Genomic DNA, 19,844 nt, shown 5'->3' with positions numbered 1-19,844 from the left:
TTTTGTAGCAAAAGCTTGCAAACTGTTCAAATCATCTAAGCTTACAAGCCAAGATACAATGGAACTGAACAGCAGTCCATCAAACCCAGTGCTTGTCTAGCAGCCAATTCCCACTTGACATAATGAAAATCAAATAGGGTAATGCAATCTGCTGCCACTTCTGTGCATGTGGCACTGAATGCCAGCAAAACATTTGGTTACTGATGGATGATACAAGTCATGCTGTTGACCTTGAAAGCAATTAATCTCACCTCTTGTAATTCAAATCAAATACTTAAAAAGTAACACAGGGAACCTTGGTGGCTGCTTCACCTCAGAATCCTAGGTGAAACAGTGCATTGTAGTAAGTGGACATTATTCAATCCACCACTGATGTTTTAAATTTGTATATAGATTTAAATGTAGAACAGGTTTTTGTATCCTCTATTGAAGAGAAAGGAAGCAGAATATTTTGCTTCATTCAAGATCTATATTGGCACTGACTTCATTTCATTGCAGATTGATGAGGGGAGAGAGGTGGTCCATTTCAGTGTGCCATCATTCCAATGTTTTCATTCCTAATGAACCATTCACAACCAACAAAAATGCTTTGAATCCACTTTTCCCTCCCAGATGTAACATGTACCATATGCAGTTTGTTACCTATTCTGCAGGGAAAGGACCCTCAAAATGAATTTGGCTGTTGGTCAACTGAAGACATTCAACGTAAAGTTAACATCTCATAGATCAGAGATGGTGGCAGAAATGAAGTACCATTGAAAATAATTTATAAACCCAAGTGTACCATGACCAAGATAACATAAAGCACTGCCCCAAGCTACAACCTGAAGTGATAAATCTCAGCTGCTGAGTTAATTTTATTTGCTCAAAGATGACCATACTTTGACAAGGAAGTCATCTGATCCAGGAAAAGGCATGGAAGAGTGCGGGAAAATCTGGCTCACCCATTAAATTATAGCTTCTCAAGCAGTCTGATTATCATGGCTGAAGCAATACAAGAGATTATACACCCAGGCACCTTATAAATCTATGGAACATATCTAAAGTTTGTGCACCTGTACTTTACAGTAATGCTAGCCCAACAACAGTGAAGGATGATCTACACCAACAATGGTCTGCATAATGCCGATTACTAACTGACTCCTAATAAGACTAGGATCCACAAGAATGTTCCCTGATCTCAGCTGGACCATGCAGAAAGTTTAATGGATCTTGTGCTAATATCGCAGGAAGAGGCACAATTGCAGCTTATGTCAATTTAAAAAGCATCCAGAGCAAACAAAAGCTCTGCATCTGTTCTCTCAAATCTTTAAAAAGCATCCAAGATTGCAAATCCAATGCAATGGTTATACATCTTCATCACTGCAGCTTTGCCAACACAACTGAGATTACTCAAGTTTGAATGATTCAACATATCTAGTAAACCAGTTTTTTGTGTCAAGTTTTCCTCCCAGGAAATCTCATGCACACTTTTTGCCCAAAGTCAGGTACCTCCTGTTTTTTTCATTGCAACACACTTTTCACATGGGAGCTGGTGAACCTCGAGATTGTACCATGAGAACTATATCCAGAAGTCATGCACCATTAGCCTGCCCATTATTAAAATGATGCAATCCAGAAACTACCTGGGTTGGCATGCAATTTTCAGCAGAATGGATGGGTTTATGCCAGCCATTTAGCAACAGGACATACTAACAGTGGCAAGGCCAATAAACCCACGCAGGTTTCACTTAATGCCTTACGAGTAGAGTAGGTCATGAGTATAGTAGGAAAGACGTACTTCCCTTTGCACTATCCAGTTTGCTCTCCTTTCACAACACTAGGTAGGAGTCAGAGCTGTTAAGGTGGGTCAACAGGATACAGCCTAAACTGCACTGGCAGTAGAAACAGAGAAGTCATGCAAAGGCAACATTGAGGCAGCTGACCTGTAAATGCCTGCCAGAATGATCATAAGAGGTGCTGCAACAGAAAAGTAAAACTCAAAAGACAACATAAATAACATTTCACACAAAAGTTAGTTATGAAGGCAAGGCATCTTGTTCAGATCCTTTGGTTTACTTTCTTTTCTAGCTGAGGTCCATTATTTCTGTACTAGCCACTGACGTGTTGTCCTTCTGAATACTTTCAAAAATGGATGCCATTTCAGGGTTGGATCGGATCTGCGACTGGAATTCCGCCATCAGCGCGCTCTTCTCAGCTTCTGGGATCGTGAGCAGAGCTGCTACTGCCCTCATCGCCGAGCGTTTCAGCTCATCCTGCTTCTCAAATTCCTGTTTTACTGAGTTAGCCTTCACCTAAAGGGCAAACAGGATTTATATAATCTCAAATACAGCTGTGCAAAAACAGCAAAAGTTTTACACAACACACTTGGGTCATGATAAATCTTTGTAAACTATTGTTTGGAACAGCTCTGGGAATGATAAAGGCTATGGCAAAGAAATTCACCCAGCTGACACCAGGAATGACACACTTCAATTAGGAGATTAAAGAAACATTTTTCCAAATGTTCCAAGTGGAAATCTGACAGAGGTGTCTGAAACTGAAGATTTCTGATGCAATAAATAGTGGACATTTATAATTGCAAGACCAAACAGAAGTCAAGAGTTTTTATTTTTCCTTTTCACCAACAATTTACAGGCTATGAAAGGTCCTAACAGAGTGAGATGTTGAAATAGAATCCATACCATGGATTTGGAATAACACTGGAAATTAGAGTGGAAATTAGCAGTATGAGACTTAGCGTGCAGGCTCAGAAAAGTAAACCTTGACTATAACTGCATAAAGCCAGTCGCAAATGAAAATTAGGCTTCTCATTGTAGCTTGCAGGTCAGACATAAGGGAAATCCACTGTTTTGATTTTTAAAAACAAATACAACAGACTAAATATATCACTTCTGTATAGTCTAGGATTGTATTGGGCCAAGTAAATTAGGAAGGGAGATTAGACCAGAAATCAGAGGGAAAGGTCTGTCCCTCCCTCCCTTATATTGAAACGATAGAGGAACGGCAACCTCACATCCAATTCTAACGATGAGGTAGAATATCATCCTGTTCTTGGTCAAATACACAAACATAGCAAGCTTCATCATTATTCTGGGAAGGAAAGGGAGAGGTTAGGGGAGGAATGCCAGAAGTGGGATATTACGGGTACCACATTACGAGGAATAACTTGGTGGAAGACAAAGATTCAGCAGCATGGAATAGGAAGATAGATCTTCAGAATGTGTGATATCATTGTGAAAATGGGAGAATAGAGCAATTCTCTTCCAGCTGGCAAGGCAGGAGTGATTGGGCTCATAGTGGATGTTGGATAATGCACTAGCTCCCAAAAGTGGAGATAGCAGAGCAAGTAAAGAGTTGGGGATAGCTATGACAAAATGGAAAGGGTGAAAATGGGAAAGAAAAGATTGTGGCAAGAGCAGGAAATGGCAGCAAATGATCAATGTATTGGAAAAGAAAGGACAGTGGGCTTGCAACTGGGAATATTCACTAATCCCACAAAAGGATAGGTGTTTATAACAATAGTCTTTAGAAAGGCAGATGTGAGTGATGTCAAAATGAGTGTTCTATTGGAGAGCTAGCTCAGTAAAACAGGAGGACACAGACTAGTTGAGGGTAAAAAGACTGGACATTCAGGGCGAAAATGAAAAATTGACACCTTTTAAAATGACAGCAGAATGTTGAAAGAGATTTTCTTGAAGAGACTGTACCAGGGGAAAATTGAATGGGAAAACTATGTAACACAAGGCAAAAGTAGACTGAAATGGTGCAATAACTAATACAGCCCTGAGGTTTGTGTTGGGGAACTACATGTTTGGAGAGGCTAGGTTTGTGTGTCATAGACCAAAGTAATGCAGGAAGTGGTGTCAACTGATGTGTACATACAATGAGAGTGGATCTACAGCTAACCCATGTGAGTATATGTGAGTGTACGGAATTCCAAAGTGAGAGCAAGATCTTTGAAACCGCATCCCTTAATATCCTAAATGGCTTGCATTTGTTCAGCAAGATGGGGAAAGAGGAATAATTAAAATCATTCAGCACACAAGCACATTCATTCCAGTGGGTATGCACTTCACTCATCTTTCAACGCTTTTTGCTTCAAGTTATAAAGATCTGATTCAGTACACATGCTGGCGGCCTAATATCTATGCAAGTATTTTCTTAAACCACATTAAGCATTCTAGTTAGCAATTCCAGTAAAAGACGCACCTTAGTAGTGCATGTTGCACGCAGTGGTTCTACAAGCCTGTCCAATCTCTGCAGAACTGCACTGGGACTGACAGTTGACAATCGTGCTAACATGATGAAAGTCAGCATCTGCAAGATAACAGAAATGAACTAGAAAGTAAAATTCAGATTTACTGGGTCAGATAGAAATACAAGATAACTTAACAGTCAATAATTAAAAGTTAGATTAGTTAGATTGCCGTGAGCATGGGCATCTGAACTTGAACAGGCACAGACTAGAGGGCTAATCACCACCTCTTGCATGATGTTCTAACAGTTCCAAGTACAATTCCAAAACCAATCTTAAGTCATCCCTTGTTGAGCAACTCTCCGGCACAGCTGCGTCCAACTGCAGCTCACCAGCATGGAAGCTCACTTGGCTGTCACAGATATGTCCATTTACCTTGATGTCATAATGATCCTTTAATCCATCTTCCACATGGTTCAGAAACTCAAAGATGTCCAACCGATCCAGACAGCTATCCAACAAAGTGTACATGCATTCAAAGGCAGCTTTCCTAATATCAAGTCCATCATCCACTGTGTGTTTGAAAGGTCCCATTTCTACCTGGAGAGAGATTTAAAGAAACAAATAATTTACCCAAAACAAAATGAAAGCGCCAACAAGTGGAAAGTGGAAGTTAAAAGGTTGTTTAAAAAGAAATAGCTCCCACTATTCCTGCTAAATCAGTTATTTGGAAGGAACAAAATAGAATGTACAGAATTAGATGGGCACAGTCCCAAACTCTGAACATACCCTCACAGTTGTCAATTTTGCAGCATAAGCCGTATAATTCTCAGACAAAACATAGAAGGTACAGCAGCAGAAACCAGTCACACCTTTTATATTGTAGAGATTTCTTGGGACTCTCTAAGGGAAGTGAAGCCGGGTTTAATTTAACATATCCAAGGTAATGACAAGAGGATAAAACTGCCACCTCACTTACCTGCTCCAGAGCTGCATGCAATGGCAGTGCCTCAACCCACTTTTTCGTTGCAATTGGAGAACTGTGAGATCGAGAGTGTTTGCCTTTTCAGAATAGTATCCTCTACCCAGGCCTGGTCATCAGACAGCAGCCCATGGAGAACCCAGGGGGTCAGTTATAGAATAATAGGAATCAGAGGTTCTGGATTCAATTCCCACCCAAAGCACTTCAACATAATTCAGGTCAACACCTTGATGAAATACTGAGAGAGTGCGGGGTAATGTCAGCGATTCAAACAATGTTAATCTGATACCCATCTGCCATGAGGCACAAAAGATCCGATGACTTATGAACTTATTATGACTCCTTCAAAAACAGCAATGTAACCCTAAAGCCTGAGCCAACAAACCGTTGCCTTGTCACAAAGTGGAACTAATTCTTGATTAGTAAGGGTGTTAAGAGTTATGGAGAGAAGGCAGGAGAATGTGATTGAGAGGGAAAGATAGATCAGCCATGATTGAATGGCAGAGTAGACTCGATGGGCCAAATGGCCTAATTCTCAATGGGCCAAATGGCCTAATTCTGCTTCTTTGATGACAGTTTTGAAAAGCAAGTAGGTTTTGTAGTGTCCTGGCCGATGTTTCTTCTTAACTCGTAATATAGTCACTAACAGATAATTGCTCATGGGATCTTACCTTGCACAAATTGGATGCCACATTTGGAATGGTATTCTGGTATCTTTACCCATAATCATATCATATCATATCATATATATACAGCCGGAAACAGGCCTTTTCGGCCCTCCAAGTCAGTGCCGCCCAGTGATCCCCGTACATTAACACTATCCTACACCCACTAGGGACAATTTTTACATTTACCCAGCCAATTAACCTACATACCTTCTGTGAACAAGCCTTCTGTGTGTCACCCATCCTTTTTCCCCCAGAGAGGCTGCCTGACCCGCTGAGTTACTTCAGCGCTCTTCGTCTTCCTTCTGTGAGATGTGCTTACCTCTCTGATGAGCTCCTTTCTGACCTTGGTTTCCTTGTACAACTGTGGCAACACAGTCTCCAGCAAGTCCCTGATCAACGAAGGCTTGTTGTGAGCTGCACAGTTGAACATGACCAAGGCAACACGCCTGACATTGAGATCCGGGTCCTCCAGAGTCCGCAAGAAATCGCCTGAAAAATAAAATTACATTTTGCAGCTCAGCATAGTTAAAAAAATCTTTTTAAAAGAAAATAATCTCCTTAATAGTTGGCGAGTTGCTGCAGTGTTCAGAGTTGCAGAGTCTACCTAAAACCGCCAGCCAATGGCAAACAATCTAAATCACTAACCATTTTCCTCAGACTGAGATCACCAGTTAATTTCAATTAGAACTGAGTGGGCCTTGGCAGAGAGCTGTCACAGACTGCTCCATGACAAAGTAAGGTAGCTATGCTTCAGATCAGAAATTTGATTTGAACTGTAACATGGGATTGACACATGTATTGAGCAGAGTAGATAGAAATCTGTCCTCACACTTGACAAGTGTCATGGTGACAACTTGAATTTGAAAAGAGGCTTACACTCAGCCCATTGCTGTTACTTGCCGAAATAAACTAATTCTGGGGTTCATAGAATGATTACAGGATGGAAATCAGCTCTATGCAAGAGCAATCCAGCTAGCCCCACTCTTCCATAGTCCTACAAATTATTTCCTTTCAGATATTTATCTAACTCTTGTTTTAATGTTACAATTGTATTTTCCCCCTTTAGTACCTGTGGGGATAGATTCAAACCCCTAACCACTCAGTGCACACAATAAAAATTCTCTCTCAACTGTGTCCAAACCCTTCCAATTTCTATATGTCCATTAAATATTCTTGCAACCTCTGTCCCCAGATTTTATAGTCTATCCAAAGATCTGAAGACCCATATCCCAGAAATAATATTGGGAAATCTCTTCTGTAAAGCCTTTACATCTTTCCAAGTATATGTCTAGAAAGGGACACAATATTCTACTTGTGGCACAACCAGTGCTTTAAAGGTTTGGCATGTCTATCTCACTCTTGCATTCTATTCTTCTACTTGAGAACATCTGTGATCCTATGTGCATTCACAGATCCTCAATCACAAGAGAAATTACATCACCAAATGGGAGGTTTTCCAACTTTATTTGTATTGGATTGCATTACCTGAACAAAATTCACCAACAGATGTTAAATTTAAGACAGAAAATATATAAGTTAAGAATCACCAGATCATGTTAATGTTCAAGATGTTTACACCCTTGGCAACAAATATTTTAAGGAAATCTAACCACTTCTCGACACACCAAAACCAGAACAGACAAATGCAAGTCTCCAGACACTCCCCAAAAGCCAAAAGATTGCTGGCATTGGAGGACACAGGTGGCACAGTAAACTCAGGTGGCCTGATACACTGATCAAATACATTTTTTTCTCAGAAGCCAATAGTCTTAGCATACTGGAAAAAAATTACAAAGACATATGGTACACAAGGTAAATGGTGTGATTAATGCATCATAACATATTTCCTATTCAGAAAACTCACCTATGCAGCTTTTTAGTAATGGGTCAATTGCTTGTGGATGGTCTGAGATCGTAAACTTGACAGCAGTCACCACTGTGCTTCGTGCATAGGCAGAACCTGGGGATGGCACGAGGGAAAATTAAAAAGGTGAAACACAAATAATGTACATCAATTTTTTTAAAAACATAAGACACTTTAAAAACAAATTTGGGACGAATTCCTTCACAATTTCAGTTTGAAAACAAATTTGGGTAAAGAATGATAAAGAGCAGAAGTAGCAAGTTTAGGAAAAGAACACTCAAGATTAATGGGTCATATTGGGAAACAATGGCTGTTAAACAAGTGACTGCATTTCATTTTGAAACCACAAACAGATGAGCTTATTTTGACTCTTGAAACAATCACAACCGAATCAAAGAGAATCAACCAATTGTTATTTGAAAATAACCTGGAATTTGGAATTTTTCCTTAAAAACTGGAGATGCTGAATTGAGAGAAGCAAAGACAGATGAGGGACAAATATCTGATAAATCCCTGATGTACAATTCAGAATCATGTTTTGTAACTCACTTATCAGCCAAAATGTATCAACCTGATAAACACAATTTTATTTTCAGGATGTGAACAGTGCTTACAAGGCCAGCATTTATTTTGAAAATCCCCAATTGCCCTGCAGGACTGGTGACGAGAAACAATCTTAGTGAACTGTTTGAAGTCCTTATGGGGAAAGTTCTATAGGAGGGGAAGGTAAAGAGTTCCAGTATTTAGACTCAGTGAAGTTGAAGGGCAAGTGAGCCAGGATGGCGTGTAACTTGGAGAGGAAACTTGGTGACAATGTTCCCCTGCACCTGCTGACTTTGTCTTTCTTGGACGTTGAGGTCAACGGTTTGACTTGATTTCTCTTCATGGTTCATTCTAGTTCTGATATCTGCATCTATTATGCTCCACTGGGCTATAACAATATTGCTCAGTGATAAACTATGAGCATAGAAAGAACACCTTGGTTGACTTGTCTGGTTAGTGACAGAAGTTGGGCTTCCTGAGTTAGCATTTACAGGAAGAAAACTCAGATGAACATATTAACAATGAGGCATATACTCACTACCAGCATTATTGCCCCTGAAGCATTAATGTTTTGAATTCAAGCCCTATGTTTTCCAGGCCTGCATTACATTCTGGAACTCTGCAATTCATTTGTCAGATGCATTAAACAGAAATCCAATACGGTCTCTCAGGCTGATGCAGAAAACTCAACGGCATTATTTTAAAGTCAAATGCAATCTTCACCAGCAATTTGGTCCAAATGCTAATCTTCAAATAGAATCAAGTCACTGACTGGCATCAGCCCAAGCTTTAAAATATATTTTACAGCAATCATGGTGTTTTTGGACCATGTTGTGCACAATTTGACTTACATTTCTCACATTAAAACAAGATTATATGAAGAAGTATTTAATTGGTTATAGCACATAACATATGTTGGGATATCATTAACCATGAAAAGCAGATATTTTCTCTCCCCCCCCCCCCCCACCACCACCCACACACACAAATGATATGCTGGTGCATCAGGTGCTTGATCCTGGTATACAACAAATCATTTCTATACTCACCAGATGTAAGTTGTTTCTTTAGCCTGGGTAGCAAGTGGGATGGATCAATGAGGGTTAACTTTCCTAAACATTCAGCCACCACATTACGAGTTCCTTCTTCGACACACTCACAGTTTTTGAACAGCAAAGCCCAAATGTCTTGAATGTAAGGTTTTAAGCTGTCTGCTGAGGAAGAACTAATAACCTCTTTCAGCGAATGCAGCAACAAGTACTGACGTTTGGGCTGACCACTGATCTCCTTGAGTATGAAAGGAAGATAGTCACTGAGGTTTCCCACACTGATGTTCCCTAATGCATAGGAAGCAGCCGACTTTACTTCTTCACTAGGTGATGAAAACACTTCAAGGATGACCACCTTGAGCTCTTTGTGTGCACCCAGGTTCATGGTGCGGCCTATCTCACCCAAGGAAAGTAGAGCCAGCAAACGAACCGAATCAGAGGATTTGGGATTCTTCACCTCTTGAACAAACTGGTTCACCACTGAACTGGCATCCTTTGGACAAGCAGAAGTAAGCGCTGCCACGCATTTCGCCACAGAGTAATAGGCTTGCTTGTGCAAAAGCACAGGACCACCTGACTGAGCTGATGAATAGATGGTTCCTGTCAACTGCTTGAGTAGCTCCATGTAGCCCATGTTGGGAGTCTTGGATATGACCAAAGCCTGGAAGAAGTCCAAAATTGCATTCAGAGCCCCTCCTTGCAGCAGCGGTGAGTGAACCAGGTTGAATAGCTCAATCAGAATGGACACACCGATCTTGGAAACAGATGAAGGGTAGACTTTGGCTAGAGATGTCAGGAAGGTAATAGCCATCTGGGAGACATGCATGTCACTCTCCCCAATGAGGGACGGAAGCTCCTTCAAGACTGACTCAATCATCATTGGCTTTAGACTGTCACTGTAGTTCTTAATCAGGATATCAAGTGCGGCAAGGGTGCTTAATTTTAATGCACGTTGATTCTTCCTTAGAAAAGAGGCCAGGATGGGAACCGCCTCACCAAGAATAGGGCGCAGATCAATTTTTAAAGGAGAACTTGCAATCAGTGTCAAAGTCTTGACTGTGGTCAGTCGTGTGATTTCATTCTTCAGTCGTTCAAGGAAGATTTGCAATGTGGGATTTAGGTCAGCACCCAGATTGTCTCCCAGGTTACAGATGATTTGCCCCGTACAAGCAATTGCTCTCTCCTTTACTTCCTGGTCAATATCTGCTGCTTTTAATCTCTTCAAAGTGTTACTAAACAAATCCTTTACATATGGCTTAGCATCGAACGAACAAGGTTTGCCCAGTGGACGGATCACCTCTATAAGTTGTTGAGTCACCAGCAGAGCTTCGGAAGTGATTTTGTAAAAAGGGTCACTGATGCAGGCCACTGTTGGAGGCAACAAAGTCTTAACATGGGGGTGAAACACTTCTGGGGGATGATTGCAGAGAATGACATGGAGGAAGGCCAGTGCGTCAATCTTCATGTTTGAGGTACTTGATTTGTCAGTAAGGGAGTAAATAATGCCTGTAAAATAAAGAAAGTGGGATCAGTTCATTGTTTCTGAACAATCAAATATTATGATTTAAGCTTATCACCAGAGGTATCTCTACAAATTCACAGTCCATTCTCAGCCAAATGCAATCTCCTGACCAACAATCCTGCAGACTGTGCCAAGATAGAAGGGAAAGCATTTGGTACATCATCTTTTCCCCCCTCTCCCTTACCCAACACATTCCATGTTACCACTTCACTGTTACCATCATGATTATATTCTGTCTTTTTCCCTTTTCCTCTGAGAGAATTCAGTATTAGGAGACAGGACTTTAAGGTTATTCTGGGCCATTCAGAATGATTGAAAGCCTGACTTCACAAAAATAGCAGTACAAGTCTTGGGCCTGATCCAAAACAAGTGTTTAAGGGTGTACCTTTAGAAAGGACACGAGGAGAAATTCCTTTCGTCAGAGTGGTGGATCTGTGGAATTCATTGCCACAGACGGCTGTGGAGGCCAAGTCAATGGGTATCTTTAAGGCGGAGATTGATAGATTCTTGATTAGTAAGGGTGTCAAGGGTTATGAGAAGGCAGGAGAATGGGGTTGAGAGGGATAGATGAGCCATGATTGAATGGCGAGTGGACTCGATGGGCCGAACGGCCAAATTCTGCTCCGATGACTTATGAGCTGTTGTAGCAGGATTCATGGCCATGATAGACAAAGATCAGGGATGATCTTTCCTTCCACGAGATAAGGAACCAAGTCGAGATGAATGAACATACACATCACCCATGGCTCAACTGAATTTAGAAATGTGCTAAAAGGCCCAAATCACCTGTTCCTATATATAGCATTCTCCACTGTCCCTGAATATTTAACCCATCTCGCACCGAAACATAGATTAATCTCTTGCCTTTTTTCCTTTCTCAAACTTATGTTCCCCAGCCTTCACTTTCAAATGTATTTTAGTCCTGGACTCCAATTATTCCTTGATCTTCCTTGATTCAAGAGTACAATTTAGCCAATATCAATGGAATTGATTTTGTTTTAAAACAGTTACCAAGGTTTCTTTTGAAGCTTTGCAACACAAAATACAATCTAGAAACAAGACATGAAAAACTGCATAAACTGGAATTTTGAGCAAAGTGTTGGAGGTAGGCAGGTCAGTCAGCATCTGTGGAGGGAATGGTCAGGTGATGTTTCATGTTGGGGCACTTCAAGCTGAAGGGTCTCAATCCATAACATTGTCTGTCTATTCCCTCCCCATTTACTACATGGCCCACTGAGTTCCTAGGAACAAGAGAACAGCCCAGAGATCCAATCGTATGTGGACCACGCAGAGGGTCTGGTGACATCCTCTTCTTGTGATAAGTCATGGCCGCTGCTTGGAAGCATCAAGCATGCAAGGATGCAGCAATTCATCATTCTATGCTGCCCAGAAACTGATTCACAAAATTCTAAATATGGAGCTTCTCTGCAATTTATCTATTTCAGATAAGAACATTACACTCGGTCATTATCCACACTCATTCATACCTGGTACCAAGGCTGGTATATGTTCTGACAAGCCTCCAGGCAGTACACTGGCCAGTTCAGTTAAAAGGTTAAAACAGCCTTGACGCGTCTTCATACTCTTCTCCTTAAGCTGCTTGTGTAAAGCTTTCACGATGCTAGGTACCTTCAGGAAATAAAAGCAAAAGGGAGCATGATGGGCAGAAGAGGGAGGGGGCAAAGGAAATAAGAGGGGAGGGAAGGTGGAATGGAGAAGGGTTGAGGAATTAGAAGTGAGAGAACAAACATTTTCAAAGTTACATCAAGTAACCGATCTGATGTAAACAGAACAAGCAGACCAACAAATAGCAAGTATTTGAGAAAAAAATATTCTAAAGAACTACACATAGAATGCAGGTATTTATAATCACAAACCCAGCTCAATGGAAACCATTGAGATGCAAGTAAATGTCCTTGCTATTCACATGCAACTACATTAAGCAACTCCTGCAATTGCACTGGGGGAAGTATGACCTGTACAAAAAGGACGGGTTGCATCTGAACCCGAGGGGAACCAATATCCTGGTGGGGAGATTTGCTAAAATAACTGCGGAGACTTTAAACTAGTACGGTTGGGGGGAGGGACTCAAACACAGATAGCTAATAGGCAGTGTGTGAGGCAGGAGGCAGAAAAGGGAAACACTCAGACCCAATATGTAGGAGAGAAAGAAGGGAAAAGAAATAAACTGAGAATAAGAAATGATGGGTCCCTTAAATGTGTATATTTTAATGCTAGGAGCATTGTAAGAAAGGTGGATGAGCTTAGAGCCTGGATTGACATCTGGAAGTATGATGTTGTGGCGATCAGTGAAACATGGTTGCAGGAGGGTTGCGATTGGCAATTAAATATTCCAGGATTTCATTGTTTCAGATGTGATAGAATCGGAGGGGCAAGAGGTGGGGGTGTTGCATTGCTTGTCAGGGAGGATATCACAGCAGTGCTTTGGCAGGACAGACTAGAAGGCTCGATTAAGGAGGCTGTTTGGGTGGAACTCAGAAATGAGAAAGGTTTAGCAACACTTATAGGGGTGTATTATAGACCGCCAAATAGGGAACGAGAATTGGAAGAGCAAATATGTAAGAAGATAGCAGATATTAGTAGTAAGCAGAGTGGTGATTGTGGGTGATTTCAATTTTCCGTATATAGACTGGGAATCACATTCTGTTAAAGGGCTGGATGGTTTGGAGTTTGTAAAATGTGTGCAGGATAGTTTTTTGCAGCAATACGTAGAGGTACCTACCAGAGAAGGGGCAGTGTTGGACCTCCTGTTAGGAAATGAGATGGGTCAGGTGACGGAGGTATGTGTTGAGGAGCACTTTGGGTCTAGTGATCACAATGCCATTAGTTTTAATATCATTATGGAGAAGGTCAAATCTGGACCAAGGGTTGAGATTTTGGATTGGAGAAAGGCTAATTTTGAGGAGATGAGAAAGGATTTAAAAGGAGTGAAATGGAAATTGTTGTTTTATGAAAAGGATATAATAGAGAAATGGAGGATATTTAAAGGTGAAATTTTGAGAGTACAGAGTCCCTGTTCGGTGGAAAGGAAAGAATAATAATTTGAAAGAGCCGTGGTTTTCCAGGGAAATTGGACACTTGGTTCGGAAAAAGAGGGAGATATACAATAAATATAAGCGGCAGGGAGTAAATGAGGTTCTTGAGGAATATAAAGAATGTAAAAGGAATCTTAAAAAGGAAATTAGAAAAGCGAAAAAAAGATATGAGGCTGCTTTGGCAAGTAATGTAAAAGTAAACCCCAAGGGGTTCTACAGATATGTCAATAGCAAAAGGATAGTGAGGGATAAAATTGGTCCATTAGAGAGTCAGAGTGGACAGCTATGTGCTGAGCCGGAAGAAATGGGGGAGATATTAAACAATTTCTTTTCTTCGGTATTTACCGAGGAGAAGGATATTGAATTATGTGAGGTAAGCGAAACAAGTAGAGTAGTGATGAAAATTAGGAGGATTAAAGAAGAGGAGGTACGGACACTTTTGAAGAATATAAAAGTGGATAATTCTCCAGGTCCTGATAGGATATTCCCTAGGACATTGAGGGAAGTTAGTGCAGAAATAGCAGGGGCTATGACGGAAATATTTCAAACGTCATTAGAAACAGGGATGGTGCCGGAAGATTGGCGCATTGCGCATGTTGTGCCTTTGTTTAAAAAAGGTTCTAAAAGTAAACCTAGCAATTATAGACCTATTAGTTTGACGTCTGGTGGGAAAATTAATGGAAAAGATACTTAGGGACAATATATATAATTATTTGGATAATCAAGGCCTGATTAGAAACAGTCAACATGGATTTGTGCCTGGAAGGTCATGTTTGACTAATCTTCTTGAATTTTTTGAAGAGGTTACCAGGGAAATTGATAAGGGCAAGGCTGTGGATGTTGTCTATATGGACTTCAGTAAGGCATTTGACAAGGTTCCACATGGAAGGTTGATTAAGAAGGTTAAATCGTTGGGTATTAATAGTGAGGTTGCAAGATGGATTTAACAATGGCTGAATGGGAGATACCAGAGGGTAACGGTTGACAATTGTATGTCAGGTTGGAGGCCAGTGTCTAGTGGCGTGCCCCAAGGATCTGTGTTGGGTCCACTGTTGTTTGTCATTTACATTAATGATCTGGATGATGGTGTGGCAAATTGGATTAGTAAATATGCAGATGATACTAAGATAGGTGGAGTAGTTGATAGTGAGGTAGATTTTCAAAGTCTACAGAGAGACTTGGGCCTTTTGGAAGGGTGGGCTGAAAGATGGCAGATGGAATTTAATGCTGATAAGTGTGAGGTGCTGCATTTTGGTAGGACAAATCAAAATAGGACGTACAGGGTAAATGGTAGGGAATTGAGGAATGCAGTGGAACAGAGGGATCTGGGAATAACTGTGCATTGTTCCCTGAAGGTGGAATCTCATGTGGATAGGGTGGTGAAGAAGGCGTTTGGTATGCTTGCCTTTATAAATCAGAGCATCGAGTATAGAAGTTGGGATGTAATGTTGAAATTGTGCAGGGCATTGGTGAGGCCGAATCTGGAGTATGGTGTGCAGTTCTGGTCGCCAAATTATAGGAAGGATGTCGACAAAATGGAGAGGGTACAGAGGAGATTTACTAGAATGTTGACTGGGTTTCAGCACTTAGGCTACAGAGAGAGGTTGAACAGGTTGGGTCTTTATTCTTTGGAGCGTAGAAGGTTGAGGGGGGACTTGATAGAGGTTTTTAAAATTTTGAGAGGGACGGACAGAGTTGACGTGGGTAGGCTTTTCCCTTTGAGAGTGGGGAAGATTCCAACAAGGGGACATAGCTTCAGAATTGAGGGACAAAGGTTTAGGGGTAACATGAGGGGGAATTTCTTTACTCAGAGGGTTGTGGCTGTATGGAATGGGCTTCCAGTGGAAGTGGTGGAGGCTGGCTCGATTTTATTATTTAAAAGTAAATTGGATAGGTATATGGATAGGAGGGGATTGGAGGGTTATGGTCTGAGTGCAGGTAGATGAGACTAGGTCAGGGAGAATGGTCGGCGTGGACTGGTAGGGCCGGACAGGCCTGTTTCCATGCTGTAGTTGTTATATATATGTTATATGCGTGTCCCCAGATTAGCTCACCAAGTAATGCTTGCTAATTATTAGCCCATCTGAAAACAAGAAAATATCTTGTGCAACTCAACCCCAATCTTTAATATCCTAAGCAAGTGATTAATAAACTATTATCCTCTGAGTAACTTATTAACAATCCATTGTTTGGTAACTAATGTCCTATCCATTACCTTGATTCACATTCTCATTCTGCTACTGAAGGTAAACATATCAAATTCCCAGAGTTATAGCAGAATCCAATTCCCTACCTGCTATAACTCTGCCTGTAACTGATTGATATGCTGGCTATGTTACACATTTACAATCTATATTAGAGTTTACTGCTTATTGCGATTACACAGCACATATCAGCTCCTTGTGATTGCCTGTTATCAAGCTTCCTATCCCATCCTAAATATCCACTGATCTCACCTTGAATACAACGTTGAACGAACACCCAAAACCCTACAGAGGATTCTAAAACAACCTTGAATGAATTAATTGCCCCTCCACTCAATTCCATATCGTCATTATCATCATCTAATCCAGAGATAGTAACCCCTACTCCTCGGCTTTTCAGGTAGAGGAAGCAGCCTCTTGGCGCCCACCTTATAAATCCTGCTAAGAGCTTTGCATTTTTCAGAATAACTCTCAATCTTTTAAACTATACTATATTGTGTTACAACTTTAAAATAGTAAGTGTTCCATCACATATACCATTCCCTGCAATCTGACAGTGGTCTGTACAACCACTCAGAATGATGCTCCGCCGGTGTTGAGGTGGTTGATATTGAAAAGGGAAGAATGAGAACATTTCCACCACTCTCATGTGTTCACAATGTAGCAACATGCAAAGGTGGGTTACGGTGCACAAGAAACTAAAGTGCATACCTAAAGAAAGAAACTCACTTGGTTTTGAAGCATCACAAGGGGCATGTCTCCTTGCTCCAGTTCGTCTGCATTCTGCAACCAGCTCTGAACTGGTTTAGTCTGCTTCAGGAGAGACACATAAGCGTGAAATATATCAGCCTTCACATTCTCTTCCCGTTCCTTGAATCTAATAATGAGAGCTGGCGAGACCGTCTTATAAAACTCCTGCAGCATTTCGTGCCTGGTGCTTATAATGGCATCCAAACACTTGGTGGAAGCTCGACGTACTTTCCAGCTCATGTCATCATCATCGGTGTACTCCTCTTCACTGTCTGATTGTAGAATCAAAAATTAAAAAGTAGTAAATTCAGGTCGGACAAAGCCATCAAATTCATTGCTAAAATATTTACCCACCATTAATTCCATCCCTGACTCCATCAAAACAATACTGCGGAGGTTCAAAGCCAATTATGTGAAGACCAGCACAGCAATGTAACAGGCAAGATTATGTTTTTTGTCTTTCACAATAAGAAAGTTGCCCCCATTTTCTTTGCAAACATGCATCCATCAAACACTTTACTGAAATAGGTTATTTGTTCATTTATACATTGCTGATTGCTGGACCCTTTGCTTGAATTGGCAGCCATGAATCTGCACACTTTAAAAAATGGCCATTACACTTTCTGTCAGTGGCATTAGCAAAACAATTACAGTAGTAAAGAACATCAAACCAAATCAGTGATAAATGCAAGGAACTTTTAATTGGTGGGTAAGTAGTTTGCAATATCTGGCCAATGGAACCAAACCCACTTACCCAAGAGCAGAAAAGTGAGATGCAAGATGGACGCTGAAATCCTATGTAGAATTTAACCAACTGAAGCAACATAAACTAACAACATAACCAGTCATATGTTTCCCTCCGTTTCCTTAATTATTTTATTTTGTTGTCGCAAAAGAAACAAAGCATTTCCTCACACCAAGCATTAAGAACTCTTAAATTAAATATAACATACTAAGAGGCAAAGCAGGGCCACCAAACATTCCGAGGTCACTGAGGGATGACTGGGTATTCTTTAATTTAACTTGTTAAGAATTTTCACAATTATTTCTATAGCTACTTTACTTGATTAAAATGCCCCACTGGCTTTAACAACTGATAAACTAATTCCTCCCTAAAAACCTTAATGAGATTTTCTCTCTCTTCACTTGTCCTCTTTTCTTTTCCAGAGCAATAAAGCTTATTTCTGCATTGTTTTTCCAAAGGCCATTGTTAATATCGAGGCAACTCCCTGAGGTGGTAAATACTTGCTCATAAACTTTTTGTGACCGAGACCAATAGATTTTTTTTGCACAAGATTGTCAAGTGATACAAATCAAATCCAGGTTTCTAACATATGGATAAGCCAAGGCCTAAATGAAAAGCAAAAAAGAGATTTTACTGGCCACCTCCTCCCCCATGTTCACCCCAAAGCTGTTGATTACAAATTGGAGGTATTGTTTCATGGGCAATAGAGATTAACAATACCTCACCAGTGGCATTTATTTTTGTCTGAGCTCAAGGCTTGAGGTCAAAGCATGGTTCATACTGATACTCTCCTCAACTGAAATCCACATGTACATATTTCCATCTGGTGAAATGTCACCATTATTAACCCTGGATGATTGTCTTCCTTCTACCCAGGAACGTTGAAAGTATCCCATAATAAAATCAGTCAACTAAGGTCAGACAGTAACTCTATGGAGGATCCTCTGGTTAACCCGACACAGTATAAATTTGTCGTTGAAGGAGCTCTCAATTGATGAGAGCTCAGGCTAGCACCGAAGGCCTTTTCCTTTCCTCTTATTTACGATGCCATTCCAACCATTTAACATTGTTGCATTTTGTTTAGAAAGTATAGAGAAGTAGGTAGCACAGTGTTGCTGCCTTACAGCGCCAATGACCTGGGTTCGATTCAGACTATGTGCTATCTGTACAGAGTTTGCATGTTCTCCCTGTGACCACGTGGGTTTTCCATGGGGGCTCCGGTTTCCTCCTACATTTCAAAGGAATGCGGGTCTGTAGGTTAATTTGCTTCTGTAAAATATCCCTAGCGTATAGGATTGAATAGGTGATTGCTGGTTGGCATGAACTTGGTGGGCCAAAGGGCCTGTTTCAATGCTGTATCTCTAAACTAAACACCTCACATTGTTGAGCACTGACCTTGATCTTCCTCTTCATCACCCTTTTCTGTTTCCATGGCATCTTCATCATCCTCATCTTGGTCATAGTTGTAATTAGGATCATACGTGATGTACTTTAGGCACAATCCAATCATGGCAGGAATGTGAACTGACATCTCCTTTGGACACCTGAAAAGTGCACAATCAAAATGTTATGCTAGCTGTTTGAAACTGCAGCAGTTTTTGAAGTTTGTTGTTTAACCATGCATCATATCAAACATGTTGTTTGCCAATATTTGGATGCCATGCTGTCTAACAAAGCACAATACATTCCAAATCAAAATTCGAGCTGAAAAGTTAGATGAGAAATGGCATAGTTGGCTTTAATGCACACGTACTGAGGCAAGGTAAGTAGAACAACGATTTGATGGCCACCCAAAAAAACAGATTTTAAGCTGGCTTCAGTTCATATTTCTCTTGGACAGCTTACACCCTAGCAGAATGAACATTGACTTCTCTAACGTCAAGTAACCCTTGCTTTCCCCCTCCCCATTCCTCCCCTTCCCAGTTCTCTGACCAGTTGTACCGTCTCCGACTATATTTTATCTGTTTGCTTTACCTTCTCCCAGCTAACAATGAACGATTCTATATTTTCCTTGACCTTCATTCCCTTTGTCCTGTTTTAACACCTTACACTTCCTTATCTATGTACTTCCTTCGCCGCTGACATCAGTCCGAAGAAGAGCCTCAACCCCAAACGTCACCCATTCCTTCTCTTCAGAGATGTTGCCTGTCCCACTGAGTTTCTCCAGCATTTTATGTCTATCTTCAGTTCTCATGGTTTCTTCCAAGATTTGTTCAACAAGCATTCGTCAGCTGGCTCTGGGTGAACAGTAATCGGTGATCAG

General features: G+C 40.9%; 1 protein-coding gene across 1 annotated transcript in view; it reads right to left on the bottom strand.

Annotated features, from left to right (window-relative positions):
- Nucleotides 1–2,014: 2,014 nt before the first annotated feature.
- Nucleotides 2,015–19,844, bottom strand: part of LOC144601884 (cullin-associated NEDD8-dissociated protein 1-like) — a 32,189-nt gene continuing 14,359 nt past the window's right edge. The window contains exons 7-15 of the mRNA XM_078414401.1: nt 18,977–19,125; nt 16,816–17,108; nt 12,314–12,455; nt 9,305–10,810; nt 7,713–7,808; nt 6,168–6,337; nt 4,634–4,798; nt 4,213–4,320; nt 2,015–2,294 (exon numbers count right to left, since the gene is read on the bottom strand). Coding sequence (XP_078270527.1) covers nt 2,067–2,294; nt 4,213–4,320; nt 4,634–4,798; nt 6,168–6,337; nt 7,713–7,808; nt 9,305–10,810; nt 12,314–12,455; nt 16,816–17,108; nt 18,977–19,125 — 2,857 coding nt within the window. The 3' untranslated portion in view covers nt 2,015–2,066. The remainder of the gene's footprint in view (nt 2,295–4,212; nt 4,321–4,633; nt 4,799–6,167; nt 6,338–7,712; nt 7,809–9,304; nt 10,811–12,313; nt 12,456–16,815; nt 17,109–18,976; nt 19,126–19,844) is intronic.

Source organism: Rhinoraja longicauda, chromosome 17, assembly GCF_053455715.1.
Source record: "Rhinoraja longicauda isolate Sanriku21f chromosome 17, sRhiLon1.1, whole genome shotgun sequence".
Classification (NCBI taxonomy): domain Eukaryota; kingdom Metazoa; phylum Chordata; class Chondrichthyes; order Rajiformes; family Arhynchobatidae; genus Rhinoraja; species Rhinoraja longicauda.
This window is presented reverse-complemented; position numbering and strand designations above follow the sequence as displayed.